This window comes from Colletes latitarsis, chromosome 10 (genome assembly GCF_051014445.1).
Source record: "Colletes latitarsis isolate SP2378_abdomen chromosome 10, iyColLati1, whole genome shotgun sequence".
NCBI classification, from domain to species: domain Eukaryota; kingdom Metazoa; phylum Arthropoda; class Insecta; order Hymenoptera; family Colletidae; genus Colletes; species Colletes latitarsis.
Genome location: NC_135143.1, coordinates 13,011,700 through 13,036,593, shown reverse-complemented (window position 1 = coordinate 13,036,593; position 24,894 = coordinate 13,011,700). Strand labels below are relative to the sequence as shown.

Below are 24,894 nucleotides of genomic sequence, written 5' to 3'. Positions count from 1 at the left end.
CCCGGTATTCACGAGCGACGATTATTATTAATGCTGCGGTACCCGAAGCATCGTAGACGCGAAGACATTGCCAGCCATCGAGAACAACGGATACAACGCACGCCGTTAAGTTCGATCAGTTGGCAAGCAGCCTTTCGAAGATTCGAACAGAGGGCTGCGCTTGTCCCTCTTGTCCTTGATGACGATCTAAAAAAAGGTAGACTATCAAAAATGCTACGCTTCCGGTTAGAGGCACTGGTCGGTCTCTTCGGCGATCGTTTCCCCTACCTCTTCCTCCTCGTTTCTTCTCTCTCGCGGTTTTTGACAAATTCGAAGTGTGACTAATCCGCGACGAAGAAAACGTTGCGTCGGAGATCTCTCGTCACTCTCGCCTCGATCGAAGGGAACAGTCTCTTCTTCTTTTCTTCTTGGACCTTATCCACCGTCGATCGAAAGGACGTCTCACGACCAAAAGTAGCGCCAGCAACGTTTAAACGTCAGCTACACGGCTCAGCTTCTTCCGCGGAGCCTGTTCGATACGATACGCACGATCCGGTGCCTCCTTTCATTTTGTTCGGACCCTCGGACGCTCTGATGCCGCTGGATCCCGTCACTTGGTCGAACGAGAATCCATGGATCATCGAGTGGATGTTGACGAACACGGGAACCGAATTTTGACGCCTAAAACGTTGTAGGTTTGCACGAAACTCTCGAATCTATAAATATCAGCCTGTTGAATGTCGCCCGCCATCGGTCCTCGTAGCGCCGCGCACGGCAAATATTCTAGGTCTCGTTCTTGAACGCGTCTTCCAGTCTGGAAAACAGTCTCAACGCGCGGCCAAGCATCCCGATCGTTTTAAGAAATATTCCTTCGGCCCTTCCGGTCTTGGAAACATCGACGATTCGATCGCATAGATCACGAATTTTCACTAAAAAAAATTTTCGAAACGTTGAGTCGAAGGATATTGGATAGTTTACAAGGCAATGAACTGAATATTAGAAATGAAAGAAATATTGTGTATTTTCAACAATGATATTTTTACTGAACGTCTACATTATGTAGCGTGCTCGAGTTTATAAGGCGATGGACACCTTACCGGTGCTCGTCCGAGCAGTCGATCTTTTAATTATACTAAGCAGCATAGTCGGAGGATTGCTTATTTAAATACGGTAACCAGTATTAACATTAGATAGAAATTATATGCCATTTGTTTCGCCTCTAGCTAACACCTTTTACGTAGTTGGAGTCATGCCATACGTTCGATCGAACTATAGGTATGTAAAGAAAAACCTGATACGAAACGAAAAAGGAGTATTATTTAGAACCAGCATATCTATGCACGTTGTTAAGAGATCGGCGGAGCGTTCGTGCATCCAATCGAGTCCAAAGGGTGAAATGAAAACACAGACTACTGCATAAATTTTTATGCAAACGTTTGTATTTTTCTGTAATTAATGATGTGTATAGTGAATTTTTCTTCCTGTATGTAACAAGTACAGAGAAACGTAGTTATTACTTGTGATCTTATCGTGGATAGCATTAAGTAACAATATTCTTCTTCGTTACTGCATGTCACGTAACACGATTGTGACTTGCCCCCCCGTCCTGGTTGTTCGTTTAATCGATCGGGAAAGACTTCGTACGATAAATATTGCTAAGCAAAATGAGAGAGAGGAACCGCCTCGAACACAGACTCTCAACTTCACCAACGCACGAGAACACGACAAGAAAACAGACCGAGAGTCTTCCTGGCGCTATTTACAATCTAAAGTACAAGTACGAGTAGTTACAAAGCTCGATCGTTCAATGACGCTTATCTTTTGTGCTCGCGAGAATCGTAAATAACGTGTCACGATAGATTTGCGACACGTGCAAAATTAATGATCGTTTCCTCGTTAGTGGGATGCGTGCATCGAGCCGTTGCTTACGCTCGTAGCAGAGCTTCGTGTTAAATAATGAAAACTGACAGTAACGTTGTTGAAAAAGTATTGTTATTCGTTGAAGGAATAAAAATCTAAAACGACGAGCATCTCAATGATAAAAATTGAAGTAAACTTTGCGAAGACCTATTCCCGCAAAACTGGAACGCTACCTCATCCGTATTGTTTTTTTTTCCTTTTTGTGATTTTTTTTTTCTCGTTTACAATACTTCCATGAGCCGTCTGCATCAACTATATTATACTATTATCAAAAAATGGCTACCTAGTGTTTCCGTGACTCGCGCATACATAACACATTCTTCAAAAACGTTGGCTCGAATTCCGTGTAAAAAGAAAAGTATCAATTAGGAATGATTACAAAAAGACTTCGTAACTGAAAAATCAGGATAATCCAATATCTGCGTAAGCAGGGACAGCTACGATTTCGTTTGTTGTCTGCCTGCAAACATCAGTGCCACGGGATCCAGATCTAAGTCTTCCAAGGGAAGGCACAAATCATAGCCATTCTATTGCGCACGTGTACTAGATAGGGTCCGATACTTCAAAAGTTCTTTGACTCTTCTCACATATTAGCGACTTTTGGGTAACAAAGGGCAAACGTCTCGCAACAATGATTTATCGATTGTCAGTGATCGGTCGCTAGTTTTTTTGGTTGACGTTCTTGCGCTCGTTTGATTCGCTGTTGCAACAGCTTGTGCAACTGTTCGATTTCCTTGGGCGCCGCCTGGATGATGAAAATTCTTATGTCCCCGTGCACATCCATCGCTGTCAATCTTAACGATTTGGGGGCGGCTCGTTCCGCGGTCATGCCAGGCCAAACTTTTGTGTTTAAGATTAATCTTTGGGTGCCGGCCGTGCGACCTACTAAACGTGACTCTTCGTCGCGATCGTTCAGCCGCAACGTACCCCTTCCTCTTTCTTGCCAGCCGCCACTGACTTTATCAAACGCAAACAGTTTGCAGTTGATTTGGAGGACATTCGTTTCCCCTTCCTCGCCCGTCAACGGTGTCACTTGACTGTATTTCCTTTTGTTCGCACGGTTTGCCTCTTCTAGTTCTTGCGCCGCTTGCGTTAACGTCAGACCAGGTCGGGCCGTACTGCGACACACTGCGGGGGCATTTGAAAAGAGAAGCTCGGAAGCACCGTTCTCGTTGGCACTCTCCTCCTTTCCTTCTTCACCTTCGGCGTTGTTCTCGGAACATTCAGCGTCGTTTCCAACCATCACACGTTCCTTCAAATTTTGGCCAAAGACGAAGCTCGGTTCCGAGGCACAGGGCGTCACCGAATTATTTACACTATTACTTTCGTTATCCTTTGTACTCACGCCCAATGGCAAAAACGTAGGCTTTGCTTCTTCCACTGGTTTCTCTTCGCTTTTACTTTCTTCTGCTTTGCTCTTTTCATTCTGGTTCGTAGATTCTTCCTCCTCTTCTACAAGATTGGCCACAACTCTCGAGAAAGGATTTTGGAACTTTGCTGGCTGTAGGACTATTTTATTGACAGGCTGACTGTTCTTTGCCCCTCCCAATTGAGACGGCCTCAATATCAATGGCTTTGTTTTGTTGGTTAAGGAATTGGAAAAGTCATTGCTACCAAATGAATTTCCAAACTTTAAAGTAGCTAATACAGGATCTAAACACAAAATATGTAGAGTTATTGTTTAAATAGTCATGAGAATAAGTTTCAACTACAAAAGAATCTTAACTTACAACGTGTTTTACTGGTAAGTTTGTTAGAACTTGACGAAGACTCCTGGGAGTCATTCTCTGTTGATGAACTTTTCATTTTTTCTGAAACAATTAAATAATCATTACGGTATCGAACTAATTGTCATTTGCGAGTACATATTTAACTCGATTCCACTGCTGTTTCAAGTTTCCACGTTATAACCTATATCCTATCGCAATGTGTACGCTATCTAAATCGACATGCAACGTTTAATTTATATTTTATCATTGCAGGAAACGTGAATGGAATACGTATATCGCACACAGGTAAAAAACACTGTACAAGAAGCAGCAGAAGTTACGCATTTAGAATAAAAAGCAACACAGTATATTTACCGCTCGCAGAATTTTTAGATGGATCTTCCGACGAATCTTGCGGAGGATCTACTTTTAATTTATACGACGGCCTGTTCGTCTCCTCTTTGCTCTCTAGATAAAATACGAAACAAACAATTAGAATGATTGTCAAACAATGTTACTTCGTCGATCTGTCGAACACTCGCGCGAGTAAATGTATCGTGGAAATTGTTTAAATTTTTACAAAAACACGACAACAATTGCTCTACCGAGTTCTCCTTGTTATTAATTTACACAATTGCGCACAGTTCGTTAACAATTTACTCGCACGAGAAAAGAATCACAAAACGCACCCTTGCAGTCCGCCATTTTTTACGTAGAAATGATTACGCGGGCTGGTGTCGCCATCTAACCGTATCATATCGAAATAAAAAGAAAAAATGGCGATATACGTTCCATGTCAGAGATTCTCAATTTTGTCCCCGTTAAATCGATCAATTTATTTGGTTGGAGAGAGGCAGGAGGTTAATAAATTACTATAGGGATTGTGATAATGGAAAGAATTAGGCGAACTTCAATTTTATTAAATGTATGGTTTCATGCTGTCGAAATATCGTGTCGTATACTTTAATAAACTCCTATAGCGTTCGACAAACGTGTCTAATTGAGTTTAGGCTATTTTACTTAAGAATTTCCTATAGAACTTGTCTGATCAACGATATGCATATCATTTTATTCCATGATCTACCGTCTTTTGCATAATTTAAATACTTTTTTACAATAAAACTCATTGCTTTATTTCTTCGGTAGTGTCGAAAGATTTTCCATCGCGGAAATGTTTCAATATACGAAATAAATAAAGATCTCCAATGGTTGGAGTAAAGCATTTCACCCCAGCAATACTTCTTGTTCTGTCGCTAATTCAGGGAAAACAACTCCTTTTCTAAATACGAGTCATTCTTTTCGTATGGTTGCTGTTAATTTATTCGTCGACGTAAGCGGACTTATTACACAACTTAATGATTTGTAAAGATTAGATAGTAAGTAGGTACCTAATCGTGGGTCTAATTTAGCAAGCCCTTATGTCCTTGTATTTTTTTAACACGAACACGAATTTTCCATTTCGTACTTACAATACAAACGTATCGACATCGACTACTGTTTCGATCGATAATCAACTGTACGAACCCTTCGTTAATGTTATCAACATCTACTATGATAACACGTGATGATCATAGATACTCTAGCACTTAACGGTTTTGTAATTTAAAATGTATTGGTGCTCATCGTCATATCACAGCAAGGCAAAGGGGTGGGAGGAACTTAAACGGCGCTGCATTTTTGGTCGACGTTCTGTACTGTAGTCTCGTGACAAATACGTCGCAATTAACGTGGAATTCAACGTTAAGCTTCTGAATTTTTGCAGATCTCTATACTGATAAAACACAATGTCTTTAGACGAAGTAAATATATTTTTGTGTTAACAGTACTTCTTAATTTCACGATTTTCATATTCTGTGGTTATGCTCAATATAGTTTTCAATTTCTTAAATTTAATATTTACGCATAACAAACTAGACTGGATTTAAACGAAGTTTAATTTTAAAAACACAAAAAAGAGAAGAACATAGTTTTAAAATTCTTTTGAAATTTACATATCACGTCACTTACTACAGGAATATACTGTGCATCACTTCTTAAGATAGTTTTTGTTTTGTTAGAGATTCAACAAAGCTGCAGAGGAAGTTAAGGGGCTGAGTTCCCAACCTCCAGACAATGATATGCTTGATCTGTACTCTTTATACAAGCAAGCAACTGTGGGGGACTGTAATACACGTATGTAACATTAATTTTGGTTTTTGTTTTAAATTGGATTATATCAATAATACTGCAAATTATTAAGTTTGTAAATATTGACATAATTGCATAGAACAGAAAATTTTTGAAGCAAAATTTGTTGCCTGAAATACTGTCAAGTAAGGTGCAAGGTACAAGATACATTAAATGCATTCAATTTTTTTTCCAACTTTTGATTGCATAATCTTTGAAATGAAAAATAATAGTGTTCTTCAAAACCTTAATCTGTAATTCTAATTGCATGATAAATGCTAACATCCATGCAAAAACTGAATTTAAATGTTGAATAAATAATGAAGTATATCTTGTAGTGAGGTAATATTTTTGTGTGTTCTTGAGACTATTATTTTTAGTATTTTCTAATTCTAATGCATTAGTTTTAATGATCATGTAATTGTTCTAGAGAGACCGGGCATGTTTGATTTTAAAGGCAAAGCCAAATGGGATGCTTGGGATCGTAGAAAGGGCACAAGTCAAAATGATGCAAAGGAACAATATATTGAGAAAGTGGAAGAATTAATAGCCGAAGAAATAATAGCCAAAATTGGCAAGCAATAATTTCTGTTGGCGCAAGATTTCTGACACAAATATTTTATGCACAATAATTATTTGTACTGGAATTTTATCAGATTCTAGAAATTTCTTACTCTTGCCAATATATAAAATATCGAAAAATAAGAACTATTATACACACCAGAGTGCAATAGTCGCAAAATATTTGAATACTTTTTAAAGAATATTTTTAAGTACTTTTTATCAGTTGATAACGTATGATAAGGTATCGCATATATGGCCCTGTTTCTTACAAAATTTGAGTAGCTTTTATATCAAAATACATGTATATAAAATCAATCGATACGCGGAGGAATTGACGATTCGAGTAAATTAATCTGTGATTTTCTATTACGGTAATTGAATTTATTTTTTCTATTATCGTTCGTCTCGCTAGTTACAACTTCGTTCCTGTTTACTCGAGAGCCACAGATGCACTAATTCACTCACTGACACACTATATAACTTTTGTATACATAATCTTTAGAACATAGATTAGGATTTCTTTTACCATCATCACAGCACATAATATTAAAATGATTAAAAAAAAGAAACGATTATTTTCATTTCAGGAGATTTTTTTACATCTTTTTTTTAGCTTTTTTTTTATATTTGCTACATATTAGGCGAATCCATACAGTGAATTTGCAATTCACTTAAGCCTGTTTCAACGAAAAAGAATAAATAAAAGTTCTTTATATATAACTATATAACGAATAATATTCATATCCCGAGATTGGTCCCACGACCCGGATTTCCATCTTGAAAGAGAAAAATGGTGAACAATGGTTTGGAATCGACAGAAAGTAAGTAAATACTAGTGTGTATTAATAATGTATTTTTCCACGTAAGTTTAACATTTCTTTCTTATCATTATATACACATACGCAAGAAACTACCTAAAAGAAACAATAGGATTACGACACTTAAGTGTTTGGGAGGAAACGTTTCCGCGATAGTAACAGAAAATCCTAGTTCTGTATCCCTTTTTCACGGTTCGTCTCTAAAAAGAAACACATTATGTCATTCATCCAACGTGAACGTTACACTGCTATCAGGAACGACGAGTCCACGGTAGATGGTAGTGCTATTGAAATATATGCATATATGTAATCGTAGTACAATTTTATGTTTAAGAGCACTGGTTATGGCTGCAAAGTTAAACGTGCCTTAAAAGAACGTATATGTCCGCGTAAAATGCGTTCACGTGCGTGTGTCCCTTTCTGCGAGTTAAAACTCAATTCCAAGCGTTCTCGAGTTCCCGCGACTTACAAATATTACGTAACTTACGAGATATCGAATTAATTAATTCTCTAAAAAACTAGGATAAGCGAAACTTACCGTATAAATGTAACGTGTCAAATATTTCAAACGGAAACGAGAAAGTGCTGTTTATAAAACGCGAAGGAATCCGGCATACGCAATCTCTCTTCTTTCGCAGACACTATGATCGAAGAAAATGAGAGCTCTTTCAAATATTGATCAACTTATTAGCGAATTTTTATTAATCGTTTCAAGCCGAACAAATAGTCAGTCGAAAGCTAAGATACTAATACACGTTCTTTTTTCTTTACGAAGAATTGCTTTATTTACCCCTGAGGGGATCATGGGGGATTACGACACCGAACACGTTTCTTTACTTTGACGACAGTAAAAGCGACGTTAATTAGGAATTAAGACGGAAATTTACATCAGCTCCGTAATGGAATACACATATGTATGCGTGTATGTAGGTATGTATGTGTCTGATAGATAAATGAAAGAGATTAATAAAAAAAAAAAAAAAAAAAAAATAAAAATAAAAAAAAGAAAAAAGTAAACGAAAGACGTGAAGAACGGAAAAGAATGAGAGAAGGCTGCATCTGTGAGGCCTCTATATTCTCTTACTCTTGTCTGTGTGCTTCTTAGTGAGAAGTGGATGATAGTGCGTCTTTATTCTGCTAGCCCTCAGATGGTCACCATGGACTGTTCTCGAGTTCTGGCCAGCCATCGCGATATCGCTGGCATTGTCGTTCAGCTGGCGACTCGTCGATGCCTCGTCAAACCTGGTAAAACAGAGAAGGTGACGGGAACAAAAGCTCGATAGCATTTGTCGCGGTTTGATCGAAATAGTTAATTCGCGATTAAAGATCTTTTCTTTTTTCTATTTTCTATTTTCTTTTATAACGGGCGATCGCTCGAACTAAGAGATCCAATCACTGTCGTCGAATTTTCGCACGATTAAATCGGTGCCTTGATATCGTTTAGCTGTTCAGCGTTAAACGTATGTACGTATGTGTATATAGTTTTCTTTTCGTTTAGATTCTGTCATGTACAATGCGTGGAGAAGTGCGTCGACCAGCGGCACTGTGTAACAACAACCAAAGCATCGCGACAAAATTCCAACGAGAAGTGAAGACAGTTCGATGGGAGAGATGAGATCTGATATGGACAAAAATAGCCGCAGTGGACTCGTTAAACGAACAATTATGCTTTCTCTCTCTCTCTTTCTCTCACTTTCACTCTTTCTCTCTGTCAGGTAGATAGTAGCAGGAACAATATCGCTTGTAAACTACAGAGATATTACTCGCAAATGTGAACGACTACAGGAATTTCTCAATTGCCGAGCGGAGATCGAGCGAACGTTTCTTGTAGAAATCTGATTTAACAGTACATTATTGATTGTGGGACGCCGTTCACCGTCTGCGATTTCAGCACATCATTCTCGTAGGACATTATCGTTTCCTTCCCGTTTTCGTAAACCCTGAAACGAAATCAGTTTAGCAACATAAAATGTGCAGGCCTCAACGTGGCACGGGAACCATGTGTCTCATTTCCTTACTTTTTGGTGGTGATTTTTTTGCCGTTGATAAATCTGGTCGAAGTGCTTGTTCGTTTTACAGTACCGCCACCCCCGCCGCCGCTGCCCCCGCCGCTAGTTCCGTCGAAACTCGTGAAGGTGTTGAATGAGGCAAAATTACCTGATGCACCTTCGAAAAGGTTGTTGAACGGTGAAAAATGCAGTCCGAGTGGAGAAAAGAAGGACGGGCTTATGCTGTTAATGCTTGGATGGCTATGCCTGTGAAACCCTTCATTGAGGTCTTTGGGAAAATTAATAACACAATTAATCACAGTTCTCGTTGATCAAACTCGAGGATATTTTTCTTATTATTCGGTTAATCACCGATATGTTTTTATCGTTCGACATACAAGGTCTTTTATAGTCAATCGCACGCTCTACGGTTGCTTGTTACATACCAAGGTACATACATACACGCACACGCTAACGTATACATTTACATTTTTACAAATTATCAACTTGCACTAGTTTTTACTTACCAGTCATCTTGTACAAGTCGGCAAAAGAAGTACCACGGAAGAATTCTCTAAATACTTCCTCAGGGTCTCTGAAGGTGAAGGTACCACCAAAGTGTATATCAAAGTCATCATCGTGTCGCCTCTTGTTACTAGGCATCTGAAGACCCTCCTTTCCATATTGGTCGTAGACTCGCCTTTTCTTTTCTGAAAGGCGTACAAGAAACAATCATCGTTATCACCGATCGTACAATAGGCTGTAAATGCGTTTCGCTTGGTTTTATTCGCTCCAAATTCCAAGAAGCAGGTACTGCAAGGCTTGCCATGTTAGTAGAGTACTGCTGGATGACTTCTAACATCAGTCGAAGTTACGTACACCGTAACAGCAAAATCAGTAAAGAGAGAACAACTCTGGACTCTTGGATAACCAGGACACTTGTGCGAATCCTTGAAGGACCATGCTATACCTAACTCTGAGACATAATCAAAGGTCTATGAAGCAAATAAGAAACGTAGAACAATGGGTAACTGGACAAGAATCTCTTTTATAGAATCAACAAGATCTGATAGTCAGAAAGCTCTTGGTGTATGCTACTTGGCCATTCAAGGACTTACCCTTCTAAGGTCACTGAAAAGTAGAATTATTGGTAGAATTACTGGAAGCAGATTAGGTCGTTCTCTCGTTCAGTAAATCAAGCAATGGTTAGAAGTGCGGAAAGGTACAGGCAATAGTAACTGCGTTTACGGCGACTCACACCGTGAAAGAGAAAAAAGTGTCTTTCGAGTATTCCACGGGGGATTGGTACAATTGACGACCGAGGAACTGTTTTGCGGCAGAAACTCCTGAATCCTATGTTCGAGCAGATAACGACGCTTCAAAGACTATCGGAAACAGCACAACCGAGTAAACCGAGTGAAAAGATAGTACACGATCGAGTACCCAACAAAATATTCACCGTTCGATGGGTACATTTTATCAGTGTGTGATTGTGTGCTCAGAAACAAAACAAAACTGAAGGTAAAAATGACTTAAAAAAAAAAGAAAAAAAATGGAAATCCAAGATCGAACAAAACAATATCTTGCCACTCTCTCTTAAAGTCTTTTTTCTCTTAAGTGGTACCGAAAAATCGCTGGAAAGCAGAGTCAAAGTAACTCCGGCTGGTGAATCCACGGCCGGGCCTCGAAGACGCCTTCTGATACAATCGTTGGTCGTAGGTTCGTCTCTTCGCATCTGGACATCGAGCACGGTCACGAGAGATTGTCCGGAAAAAACAAAGATTTCTGGTTGAATTTCTTTCGTTTTCAGGCTGTTGATGATCTTTTTTTTGTTGGCGACACGGCTTGATTGGTTGTTATTTACAGCGACGCCTCGGCTACACAGTTGTGTTGTTGATTCTAGGACTGGGACTATTCGAATATTTTTCAGGTATTCCAAATATTACCAATCAACTTCGATTATTAAAATATGAAAATATAGTTTTTTTACAAGACTTTTCACTAAAGACCTACAAGAATAATTTCTCAAGGTAAAATGTTAAGAAAAATAAATGTGGATAGGACTCGTGAATTTCGACGAGGCTGCAAAAATATATACTACGACAACTGTTACATCAAGCAGTTTCCAATCGACATTAAACGAGAAAACTAAGTTAACATAAATTATTTGAATACAGAAAAATTCGCGAAATACCTAGTCCCAACCTTAATTGACTGAAAATGAAATTGGTCCCATCAAACGTAACAACTTAAAACAGAATGTAAGATAATAGTGTTTCTGGATATTCCTAAAATTTGTACGGGTAACTTTCGAGCAAGTAAGAGCCACTACTAGGATTACTATGGCAGAAACTCAAGAATCAATGCCCTGGAGCTGCGAGTAACGGTAACAGCAGTGAGTAGTACTATATTAGTACTATTAATAATAGTTAAGTTTCAGTATTAGCTAGTGTTTTGATCCAGAACAATTATTAAATAGTTTTATGGTAGCTAGAATCACAGAACAGAAACAATTGATACATTATAAAATGTCCAGAGCATAATTTTTCTCAGTCACAGGCGGTTGTCTGTCTTAAAGGGGTCACAACTTTCTAACAACTATCGTTGAGGGAACTGCGACAACTTTTCCTCGACGTTTAAAAACAAAAACTATTCTAGAATTTATAAGACTCTTATTCCTGGAATAGCTGTTTCCAACAATCAGAGAGTTACTGATTCTCGCAGCTCCTCCGACTTGATTACGTTCAATGTTCTGCTGACGAAACAGCCGTTCATAAAAAAAAAAAGAAAAACGATTGATTTGTTCTAGATCTGGTCGAGTCGCTTGATCGAGTCACGTTACTGGGTCCCAGAATAAGTCGTACTACTTGGAGACCACTTGAAAGAAAATGCTCATGCGAAATTCGGCTTTGCTGACAAGCAGGAGCCCCCTGTCGTTCATCTCCTGTTGGCATCGCAACGCTTTGCACGCTGTACGGTTTCGTTACTGAAGCTAGGTGCCGTTCATCGATTTGGATCAGGCATTAATCAAAGCCACGGAAAATTGATTCCCAGACAAACAGCAAGAACTGACATAGCACAGTAACATCGTATAATTGCTGGAACGTTTTTTCAATTCTTTTTTTCGAACTTGCCAGTTGCATTTGAGAATTAACATTATGTACAATGCCTGTAGAGTTCGTAGATGGAAAATGGAAGATCGTAAGCGGAGCTTACCATCGATCAGTACTTCGTACGCCTCGGATATTTCTTTGAATTTCTTGTTCGCTTCTTCCAAGTTGTCGGGGTTTTTGTCTGGGTGCCATTTCAGCGCTAATTTTCTGTATCTGTAAACAGCAACAATACCATTGTTCACTCAAGGATTAAGAGCGAAGAATATATTACACATAACATTCGAAAGCACTTTTAACGCGGAGGTATTCGGAAAATATCTTTCTATTCTGTTTTAACTGCGAGCTGGGACGGTACAAGCGTTGGCTCCTGGACCAATGCCAGCTGTTTCAACGAAGAGTAAAAAGCTATTCATTCAATCTTTCTTCGGTTACCAGAGTCACAGCTTGGAAAATAAAACGATCTCGCGGCAATAACAAATAATCAGACCCACTTCGAGCACAGTGGAACGTCGATTATTCAAACAAATTCGTTTCGATATCAATTTTATAGATAACGCTAGACAACAAATCGTAAACAATAATTTATGTTCTTTTTTCGATGAATGAATAACGGATGGTTAATTCGTAGCTTTTCATTTGTAGATTACATTTCAAAAAGTGATCCTCAAATGAAGGCCATGATGGTTTGATCAGTTAAAATGCAGCTGCGTCAATAAAATATAACATAAATTGCTAGCAAATAATATTTATACGTCCTGTAACATTAAGTATGGAATGGAATTGATGGGTTCCGTGAATCTAGCGTTAATTTTTTTGTTTTAGATAGAGAAATGGATACTCACGCTTTTTTTATTTCCCCGCTGGCGGCGGTCCGTTGCACTTCGAGTACCTTGTAATAGTCGACCATCGTTTGCTGTTGTGCTCGTGCTCGGATGTCAGGGCTTAGGCAACCACCTGTCGAACAATGCGAGAACAGTTATCATAATTAGCAGGCCAATTGGCAAACACGCCGCGACAACGGGAGTCAATAGGCCGGGAACACAGGAAAAATACAGCTATCCCAGTTTCGTTTAGCTGACACGATGGCTAACACTGTTCTCGGCGCGAACGTACGCGATTGACCGATCGATCAGGTCACTTTTACGCCTTCGAACACAAAAACTTTCGTTTATCCCGAGTCTTTAACCCTTTGCAGTTGCCGTGCGAGTCTATGAGTCATCGTCGACGTCATACTACGGTTCACCTTCGTTCTACGTAGCTGAAATCCTGAGCAGAACGCGTTTCCGAGCTTCGCAACAAATGGGAATGTTTCGTTAAGTAAAAACAGAGTTTCCGTTTTCTTATCCAATATCCAGAAGTATTGGCTACGGAAATTAATTCGGATCCTTTAAATTAACAGATGGCCGAACACGGTCACTTCTGACCCACGTTTTCAAACTCGATAGATGTTAAATAACGAACTGTAGCAGATTCCCGTCTTTATATTACAAGTAATACTAAACTAGAGAGGCTCTGAGACTCTGAGTTTCCAACTCAACGCCGATAATATAAACAATCTATGAATCGTCCGATGACGAAAACAGAATATGGGTCATAATTGACTCATCTTTGTCAGCGGATTGTTAAATCATTTATAATTTTCCGCGGACGGACATTTTGGGGCACGAATATTAAAATGCAAAAAACTAACTTGTATCTTAACATTACTTTATCCAATGTATAAATTTTACTTTAATTACAGACTACGTCTGTAAATAACTAAATGAATTCATATGTTCGTTGTTCTTGCAGATGTATTTTTATCACAAAGAGTGCCACGTTGGTCGAATGCTTTTGAGAGACGTCTTCGAGCAACAGGTGGTCGATGCTCCCTTTAAAGACGCTTTTGCTTAGATTATGAAATATTATCATATCCGGTATTCGAAGAGTCGTTGAATACAAATTGCAAGAGCATTTAGCATTCAACAGCGTGGCCACGTTGACTGCCATAGTGATCACTTCGAACTCGGGACTCGTTGCAATATAGTTTACCAATGGAAGAGCCCTAATACTTATAAAATTGTAACAAACAACGTTATTTACCCCACTGAATTATCGAATATTTTTTCATTTCAGGACATCTCCGGGCATGAAAAACTGGTGGCAGTAAACGCGTTAACCTAGCGTTAAAAAATAATTTAACGCAAAGGCACCGAATTCGTTTCTACAACCTAATGATAAAGATTGGTTCAAGGCGGACGGCACCGTGTCAAGTTCATATTATTTACTGTACTATTTGCGATTAGAACTCGAATTACTCAGGAAACTAATTATACGTCTGACAAAACACTCGGCCACAATTTTCACTAGTTATAATAGCCCAGGCGTTTGGCGTCATGGAAAATTCTAACCACGGTGCAAATCATTTTCAGGGATCCTCTGCATCACGGCCAGATCGAAATAAAAATAAATCTAGAGGCGCAAGACCGCAAAGGGTTTACACGTTGCGCTCCATTCAGTTCCCGACGATCGGAAGAAGAGGTGGCTGGCAAAAAATAGGTGTCAGCTCTCCAAAATAGTTCCCGCCGTACTATGTAGTATTCCAGCGGAGCAGTCGAATATACGTATACACATATATTCCGCCGAGTTAATTTTACGCGCAGTTTTCAAAATAGTTACGTAGCATCGTGTATAAATGGCACACTCCGGCCGGAGTACGCGCGAATCCATCCTCTAAGTTCGGGTTTTCCCTGAATAATTAACCCCTCGCGGACCGTTGTTTGGCAGAAACGTGCAATAATCTAGACCGGATAAAAATCTCACAACAACGGACAAAGGCTATAACGATTCTCGATAAATTGTATAAACACGTATCAGGTTTTTATTCGTCGTTCAACGTTCGAATAAAATTCTGAGAGCGGCCTGAATTACGAAACCAGGAAAACCGAGACTTTCATTCAGTAGTGTCGACTATATTTTGTTAAGTAGCTACCTATATTTCGAAGCCTTTTCAAGCCCTGTTAAAAGCGATCGAATCGCCTCGAAGTACTTTCGTTACACTTGTAATTACGAAGAAACGAACTTGCCCAGGGAATGTCAACCTCATCGCTTCCGGAGCTTCCTCGGGGGGCCGTAAACTTTAACTTCCGGACACGCGAATCTCACTTTCACGAAAGAATCGGACTTCGGCGGTCGTTCATCGGCAACACCACACCCCCGTGTATCAACATTTCACTCCGTCGCGGCGTCGTCGTGCAACGCAGAAACGTTTCGAACGATATCCGATGCTCGAAAGGAACCGCGCGAAAGACGAAACCGGTCGAACGTCCGGAACAACCGACTGGCTGGTTTTCAGCGGGGCGCACGGACGACTGCTCGGTGGAAAACTGGCGGCCCAAAGTCAAAGACTGGACTAACGAAAACGCTAAAGTTAGCCGAGACGTGTATCGAAAATAGTTCGAAACACGGAGGTGGAGGTCATTACGTTCTATCCCACTTCTCGGTCTCCCTCTCTCGCCAGGCAGAAAAGTCTGGTAGACAGAGTATGTCGCCCGCTGCATTCTGTTCGTTCCATTCCAACAGGACTATACTAGAACGCAGTGAATCATTTCTATCAAAACAATATTCGAACAGAGATGTCCTTAAGTGGCCAAGTGGATTCTCTTTGCGCTCGTTGTAAGACAAAATTCGCGCCTCGATCGAAAAGTATGTCGATAATTTTCCACGATTTTCAATTTTTATGTAGGTTCCTAGCGTTTCCGGATAAAGATTCTTCAAATAAAGCGAAGAAATATATGCATTCGTTACCTAAACGACGAAACGATCTACCGCGCTTGCGCAAGGGTAAGCTTTTGGTACCTATGCGTTGTGTGTAGTACACTATGTACAGTGTGCGGTATTTGATATACGTGTGTGTATTTTTGCATTGTTTACGTAGCGTGCGCGGCATGTGCGGTATTTTTGTGGTGCGAGTGACATTTCTGATATTTTCGTGTGGTGCTCGCGTCTGCCATTTTTCCTTGTAGACAAAAACAATTTTTCAGTAAATAGAATCTTATTAAAATCTTGATTTTAAAGCAACGGCATCATGGCCTGCGAACTATCGGTATACAATAACTAAAATTTAAAATCTTGGCACGCGTCGAGTACGGAAATCCTGTGGTTGCATTTTTAAGCGAATTCGTAGAACGATGTTATTATTCTTCCCTAAGTCTTGTAACTTTACAAGATAATATCTTCTAAACGGCGCGTTCGCGAACATACTTTACAGAGGACGCATTTATTTGTTTTATGGTCCCTTATTCGTAACTAAATCTGATCACGTAAATTCGAAACACTCTATACAATAGTTATCTGATTATCCGGTACCCGTTTATCCAATATGTTCGAATAACCGGCATATTTACCTCGACTATTCTTCGATAAATGTTACGAATTATATTTTACACAAATAAAGAAGTCACAGTTGTATGCATCCAGCAGTGACGTCGATACTAAGCAGTTGAAGCGTAGGAATTTTTAAGAAAAATCGACATGGGTAGGTGTTGAAATTTTTCGACGAAATTGAAAAATTTCAAATCGTTCTAAAAAAATTATTTTTAGTTGCAGGGACCAATTACAATCATTTTTGGTGAATAGACATACACCCGAAATCCTACTCAGTTTCGAGAAAAAAATTCCTTACCGAAAATATAATTTCTGGCCAGAAATGTCTGCCCGAATTTTCATGCGAATCTTTAAAATGTCATAACTTCTGAACGGATTGGACGATTTTAATGTTTAAAAAACCAAACGACGCGTACTTTAGTGTAGAATATGTAGAAATTCTAAAAATCTTCGAAAAGTTGGTCCTTGACCCCGAAAAATGAGAAAAACCCCATAAAAATGGTCCAATTTTCAAACGGCCATAACTCCTACAATAGTGAATATATTTCAATGAAACTTTTTTCTGAAGTAGAGCTCATGAGTACCTACGAAAAAGTATTACACAACTTTTCTGTAGGGCGTCAAATAAAATTGCTAGAAATCAAAAACGAATTTTTAAGAAAAATCGACAGGGGGTAGGTGCCTAAATTTTTTGACGAAAAAAAAAAATTTTAATTAATTCTGAAAAAATTATTTTCGGTTGCGGGGGTCAATTACAATCATTTTTGGTGAATACATATACTTCTGAAACCCTACGCAGTTTCGAGAAAAAAATTCAGTAAGTGGACAAATTTTTTGACGAAATTGAAAAATTTCAAATCGTTCTAAAAAAATTACTTTTAGTTCCAGGAACCAATTACAATCACTTTTGGTGGATAGACATACCCCCGAAATCCTACACACTTTCGAGAAAAAAATTCATTATCGAAAATATAACGTGTGACCAGAAAAATTTTTATTTAATATAAGTAACTCCAACACGATAGGTAATATTCGAAAAAAATCGTTGCCTAAGAGGATTTGAAACACAAAAGAATGCAATAAAAGAGTCGATTTTTGGGGACATCTGAACGAGAATGTCCCCTTAAGAGAACGAGACTGCAATGGAACTTTGTGACCATTCGAATGGCTGGTTTCTAATTAGAACTTGGGTGTCCGAAGTGGAATTGTTGGAGTGTGTTACTAGGTGAACAGGATTTGTCTCTGGTCGCCAGGTGAACAGCGTTTGCGTCCATTAGCGACACACGATTCCAAAGACCACCTCCGCGATCGGATCGAGGACGTTGCGCTAAGACGGCCATCGTTTTCCGCGTGCGATAAACAGCTACTATACTTATTTCTTAAGCCCTGGATTAAATCGACATCGAAGGTCTTCGAATAGGAATTCTGGAGTTTTGCGGTCCTTTAAGCCTTTCCCGTACTTTAACGAGTCTGACTCGTGATTAAGATTTTGGCCCAAACATAAATATCACGAGCCAGACTCGCGGACAACAAATCACGACCGTGATTGAGTTTTAGTTCCTATCAGTACGCCACAAGAGTCGGTCACGATTCTTATAACCTCCGTTACAAAGCAGTTTAGTCTGGTCTGTTTACCGCGCGTTTACGCCTACCGTTTAGGCCCGGATTTCGTTGAGCTAAATGGCACAGACACGGGTTAACACGTTTCACGTCTGGACGACGTAGCATAAAATGTTCGAAAGAAAATCGTGTATCACGATACGATTCGCGATGGTTAAGAAGCAAACCGAAATTGCGAATTAGGAAGCGCCCTGTGGCTTATAATAAATCTGTACGTTTATACGAGGATCGCGAAATCCATGAGTCACGCCGCTTTCGGAGGTGATTTTGGCCAGCCTACACGTTTAACGCGCGTCCCAGGTAAGAACGTACAAACAGTCATCGCGACGTGGGTCGTCGTGGGCGTTTTTCCAACAGTTTGGTCTAAAGAACGCGTCTGTTCTTCGGGTCCATTGTCCTTAGAAAATCAACCGCGCGTCTCTGCCTTCAACGTTCAGCTCCATAAAATAATGCGAACTCGTGAGCTTCCAGAACGAAGGTACTTGGAACAGTTCTTAAGGGTGGATCTGGCTTCTAACGGGTTCCAATAAGTCGACTTTTCGTCTTTCTCGTGAATTAGAAGTTCAATATTTCAAATGTAAGCTACTACGCCCGGTACCGAGAAGTTCGTCGTCCACCTTCAGCGATTTAGCGCGAGGAACGCGGCTGGAAACGAGTCTTCGGTATTTAAAATTCACTGGCGCCCGAGTAGAAGAGAACTGGATTCGATGTCTTGCGTAATACCAATTCCAAATGTTTCGGATGCCTATTGTGTTCGTAACGGCGCTGTGGGTGAACCAATCGGACACGCCGTTGGACGAAAAACTGGCTTTCAGCCTGAAAATTCGTCGATCGGACCCCCGATCACCGGGAAATCCTGCTTTGAAAGCCGTACGATTCTCGGAATGTCCTCGTAACCTAACCAGAAATTTGTTCGCACGGGAACAGGTTTCACGATTGATCGAAAGCCCAGCCTGAGGAATATCATTGATGATGTTCCATTTACTCTGGAACTTCGCGAATGTGTAAGGAGCCATTTTACTCAAAGGATCATCCTGAACCACCTCCATTTATACCATTGATCGTCCTAAGGGGATTCTTAACCTGGGTTTAATCCCCTGGCTTATAACGTCTCGCTTTTAAGACAAAAATCTGATTTTTGGAACGCAAACGCATTGAACTATTTCAAATTTTTTGGTGTTCAAGAATTTGCTTTAGCCCGTTTGGTACGAACGAGTTGTGCTAAATTTAGCATATTGTAAGCAAATGGTTCAATGGCCACTACAAACTCTTGACATACATTGCTTTTCTCACTGAAACAATAAACACTAATACAATCAACGAATGAATTTTGATTAAAAACTATAAAATATAATTGAAACAACTTGTAGGTCTTAAAACAATCTTAAATACCTATAGTACAGACGAAAACTGGGAGTATTTCTCTAATCCGTAAAGAGGAAACGACGGTCGATGCAATTCGATCCTTTATTCTGATACGGGCATCCTTGAAGATGCAGATTACAAACGCACCTCGAAAGATAAACGTCCTCGCGTTGATCTTGACATTTTACGGATCAGTATTAACACTTCCGCCTCGTATTGTCGAAAGAGAGCAATTTTTTTTTATGGAAAAGAATTGGAAGGTCATATTTGATGTGCTTGTTATTACCACTATCTCTCGATATATTAAATTTAAGCATTCGCTTCGAGATAAGAATCTTGCACAATACTAACAAAACTGGATATCGAGCAATTGCCATTATCAAAGTTGCCTTTTTATCGCGCAGAAAAGAATTGTTTAAATTACACACACGATAACATTCTTCAAATTTGAAAAATTCTTCGCATTTAAACACCTCGGTACAGAACTTTTTATAGAAGTCCCGAATAATTAAACTGGAATCGTTTGCTATCTCGAATAATCGTGGTTTTATGCGACACGAAGTTTCTAGTTAGCGAGAATCGTTAATAATCGTCGTGTACCAGTTTTGGTCTTGACATTCGTCCAAATATGATCACCGAAATCGTCGAGAAGCGTTTGGGCACTAATTCAAGAACGAAAGGATCGGATACACGATGACTTTGTTAGTCGAACGATTACTATAAATCCCTCTATCGTGTAAGAAACTAATTTTCATGTTCTGGTCTGTTTTATGAAGAGCATCGGTACTAAGTTTTTTCAAGGAAAATCCAATAGAACGTGGGCGACAATAAAGTCCTCAACAAATTAGTTGCAGAAATACTAACACATTTACAAAACTCGCAACCCACGCGATTACCACGGACCAACTTATTATACCCACGTAATTATTCCAGAACTGGTGTTCGACTTGGACGTAACATGCTACGTCGATCATCCTTCAATTCGCGGGCCCTGTTATCAATTAAACTCGAGCGATAACTTCACTTTCTCGGCTCCTAACATACATCGGACGGGCGTGTTCCGATAAACCCATTAAATATCAGTGTCCTATATAGAGAACATTCACGAGAAACATTTGTTTACCAACGATAAATTATATTCGAGCGTCGTGTGATTTTTTAAGCCACGAAGCCGAGGCCACTGGTAGAAAAGTGGAAGATCTCGACGGGAAGGCGGTTACAACTTTGATTGCAGCTCTTACACGGTCGCGAATATTGGAAAAATGAAAATCAAGCGTCGACCTCCTGGTATCGTTCGTGGTTTTCCATGGAAAATGCAACGGAGTGTGTAAAGACTTGGTCGTGAAAGAAGGAGAGAGAAAAGAGTCTGGAGAGAAACACGGTGGGCGTCCTTTTGCGCTCTCCCGAGGAGGTGTGACGTCAGTTTTACATATTCGGGCAGTGAGCGATGTATCGAGGAAAAAGGATTTCGCGTATGTCTCCCGGTCTCGGAAGGTTGTGTTTGTTCCTGCCAGAAGGACGACGGTTCGAGATACGGCCGCCATCCTTGCACGGTTTAAAATACAGCCGCGAATATTTCTTTGTCGCGAGCACAAAGATCTTGGTTCACTACGCTCGGTCCTGCGACTTCCAAGTCGACTATTGGGACAACTAAACGCTTTGCTTAATCCTCGTTTAGACAACCGGGATACCTTGGTACCCCAAGCAATCTATACCGATACATCAAATATGCAGCCATAATATCGTTCGTTTCGCGTCAGCTGGTTCAAACTGAACTGAATTTGAGTTTTCCAAAACGATTGCTAAGTAGATTAGCAATATTAATCGGACGAGTACTCAGGACTATTAAAAAAATTCAGAATCCTTCATAATCTGTAACAAAATCAATAATAAAATGTCTAAATTAGGGCCTTCCAAGTCGACTGTTAAGTAAATTCGCAATATTTACTGTTTGAATATTTAGAAACGTAGATGTTGAAATCGAAAGACGGAGGGCCTCGTCAGGACCCACGTCTCGAGAGTTCTCGATTCGTAGACGAAGTTCTCGGGGTTCACAGAGATGGGACCCCGGTCGGACTATACAACTAAAATTAACCACGGCCGTCGAAGTTGTCCTAGACCCTTTCATTGGCCTTTTAACCGACATTTTCTGCTCCCGACCTAGCGCAACACATGTTGCGTATTACCTTCCTAAAGATACACGCCGCTGCGGACGACGGTTTCGCATGTATTAAACCACTGAACTCGAACGGAACAAAACAGAATAAAATGGTATTTTTAGTGGTCGATGTTACGCAATATCGCGCAACACTGCACCATAATCAAACCTACCGGTGGCGTCTATTTACATAGTATAGGAAGTCAAATCGATGAACCGAAAATAGGTGTATGCCTTTATTCATTAACCCTTCAAATACGACTCCTGCACTACGTACCAATTCATCAACCTTAGTTGCCGACATTTAATCGTGTATTTTTATGTTTGCCAATCAAATTTTATCACCTAACGACTGGTAGTAAATATCATTTCGCAACATTTCATTTGTTATATATTTCTTCATGGACTGAAACTAAAATTTTTTATTTTTAATAATAGTGAAAGATTTTTGTAAGTTATTGCTTCGTTTTTATTAAATGTATTGCTGTAAATTGAAATATAAAAAATTTGACTTTCGTCCCTTAAACAACGGATATAACGTTGCACCGTTGGCAACGTTAATTGCTCAGTCAACGACTATGACTATAGTCAACGTCGAAAGGAGACACGAGGCGAAATGATGGCTTTGTGTCTCTGTCCCTCGTACGCATAATCGTACTTAATATGGAAGCGGCACGAGTTACGTTGTTTGGTCGATCACAATGAACGATTAGTAATGAAGAAACGTTGGCTATTACGAAATGGTCGCAATGATCGATGCGATCTTACCAGTTAGACAAAAGCAGAAAAGCTTGTCTAAATGAGGAAAATTGATATTACTCACATTGATTGTGAAATCATATCAAATTTCAAAGCATTCTCTTGCTGAGAATCTGTCCCTTTTCTGTTGAAATTTAACAGACAACGAAAGAAGTGAACAATTAAGCGGGGAGAGGCAATTAGAAGAAGAAACGCGTGCTCGGCGATAATTTGTGGTCGATGATCCGCTTCCTGACTTTGAAACAGCCGTGGGATTTGTTACACGCGACGGAAAAAAAATCCCGTTAGTATTGTTTCAATGCCTATTGTCGTCGTATTGCAGCGTGCAAACCGCGACTATAGTGCAAACTGCAGGATCTCCATGGATTTCCTCATTTTGTACCAATTAATACAGCTACTTATTGCAACAGTTTACTCTTTGTTAATTCTCATTAACTCTGCTTCTGCAATGATAAATGTTACAGGGTTACAAGATAAAAATACTTTGAACACTTTTAATGGTACGACAAAAGAGGTAAATTGGAATTTAGCCTTGGTTTTAATGTGCCTTAGCCGATAATTATAATCTCAGTCGATGCATCATTGTACAAATTATTGGACAATTCCTGATCAAGAACAGAATAATTGCTACTTTGGTTCCATTGTTCCTAATACCTTTAAATTTTCTATGTTTTAGGGGGTAGTATGATGCAATGTAATTTAATGTTAATTGGTAATGTGTACTATATCATAAAACCAAAAAATAACATCTGTTTTTGGAATTAATCTTGTACATACATGTCACAACATAACACTTGCAGGTACAAAAAATGTAACAATTAAGCATGTCCTAAGTTTAAAGTAATATTTCAACTCCAATATCATATTTAAACACATTGAAACTTGATAACAAAGTATTGGGATAAAAGAATAAAATATTGAGAAATGTTATAAGTACAAAGCATTGGTTTGCCCCCTACAATTTATAATTTGCAAAGTGGACTATACACTTCATATTTAATGCATGTTATGTATTCAAAGCTTTAAAAGAATAATGACTATTGATTGTATACCCCTGATATTCAATAATGTCTAGCAAATCGGTGGAATAACATTTTACAATCTTCCGATTTGCGACAAACTATCTATTTATCCGCCTTACGAATCTGATAAGACATAGAAAATGAGTGTACCGATCCAATACGGTAATATTTCCAAGAAACGTGAATCAAAACAGTTGTCCATTGCACAAGAACCACGTGCATGATCGTTCAGAATTTCGTTAACGATAAATTATCATCGGAAGACGAAAATACGGCAACCTTCTCGCCAAGGGTTCTCAATAGTTAATATTAGTTAAATTCCAGATATTTCTAGGTACAAAGCGTCTTTTCGATAACGTTACCAACGGTTGTCGGGTGCTTATCTTTTATCTAGCAATAGTACACGCCAGCACGGTCATTATCGACTGTAAATGACACGAGCAGTTTTGTCGAAAGCACGTAACGTTTGTCTTGCGGTAAATGTTATCGAAAGCGTTGAAAAAATGCGTTGTCATAATATACGGAGCTGGTTCGAATCACGAGAATACCGAATTTCGTAGTAACACGCAGGGAACAATATCGGGAACCGTGTTGTTCTCGAAAATTTCAAGCGGAACACGTTAGTCATGTTACGACAGTCCCTTCGATGTCGTAGTTTCATGGAAATTTTCATGAAAAAATCACGGTATTAGGGACTTACCGAGAAGTGGCTCCTATTTATTTCTTGTCGATCACACTCAGCAACAAATTTTCCACGAAAAACGGGTTGTTGTTTTCGTTTTGGACCAAAGACAGACACACAGTGGACGAGAAGCGACAATCTCGCGAAAAAGTAGAGAAATGCAACTGCCGTGTGAAGTTGGCGCAAACAAAACTCGCGATATTCAAGATGGCCGTCCGTTTCGATTGTTCTAGAGCACCGTTACCTACGATTATTGATCCGTTAAATTAAATTTCAACGTAGACGTTCCGTACAGTTTCAAGAGAGAATTTTTTAATAATAACTGTTAATAATTATATATCATACAGTTGCACCTATGTATACAGCCGTAACTTCGCAGAAGCTCGTTGCAAGCAGCATGAAATATTCATACACGTCCATAGAACAGTCGCCAAAGCGTGGAAACCTTAACTTTGATGAAAAACTTGTAGGATTCAATGGAAGGAACTGTTCGTCGAACAAATTGCAAGTTTCTTGCATTACACAAAATTGCAATTAACGCAATGATGTTGTTTCAAGGTACGTTTAAAACATAGGTTTCTATTCTTGAGATATATATTGTACCCCGAAGTATGCAGTGCATCATCGAAGGATCTAGTTCAAAACTTTGAGAGAAAGTACGTTAAA

The 24,894-nt window shown here is 39.4% G+C and overlaps 2 protein-coding genes across 6 annotated transcripts; one reads left to right on the top strand and one right to left on the bottom strand.

Moving 5' to 3' along the window:
- Window positions 1–1,396: 1,396 nt before the first annotated feature.
- On the bottom strand, window positions 1,397–24,418 carry LOC143346776 (uncharacterized). Of its 5 annotated transcripts, none has more exons than XM_076775241.1 (11): window positions 24,247–24,418; window positions 13,100–13,211; window positions 12,361–12,470; window positions 10,769–10,879; window positions 9,672–9,854; window positions 9,175–9,433; window positions 9,007–9,096; window positions 8,241–8,398; window positions 3,984–4,076; window positions 3,630–3,710; window positions 1,397–3,552 (listed from the first exon to the last, which is right to left on the bottom strand). In XM_076775241.1, exons 2-11 carry the CDS (start codon window positions 13,162–13,164, stop codon window positions 2,546–2,548), a joined length of 2,157 nt encoding a protein of 718 aa, XP_076631356.1. In that variant the 5' UTR covers window positions 13,165–13,211; window positions 24,247–24,418; the 3' UTR covers window positions 1,397–2,545. The 5 variants fall into 5 exon arrangements, with proteins under 5 accessions (XP_076631356.1, XP_076631357.1, XP_076631359.1 ...); XM_076775242.1 differs by lacking the exon at window positions 24,247–24,418 and adding an exon at window positions 15,229–15,690; XM_076775244.1 differs by lacking the exon at window positions 24,247–24,418 and adding an exon at window positions 15,319–15,690.
- Acbp1 (Acyl-CoA binding protein 1) lies at window positions 5,240–6,907 on the top strand. The gene is made up of 3 exons (XM_076775246.1): window positions 5,240–5,407; window positions 5,666–5,780; window positions 6,205–6,907. Exons 1-3 carry the CDS (start codon window positions 5,393–5,395, stop codon window positions 6,357–6,359), a joined length of 285 nt encoding a protein of 94 aa, XP_076631361.1. The 5' UTR covers window positions 5,240–5,392; the 3' UTR covers window positions 6,360–6,907.
- Window positions 24,419–24,894: the final 476 nt, after the last annotated feature.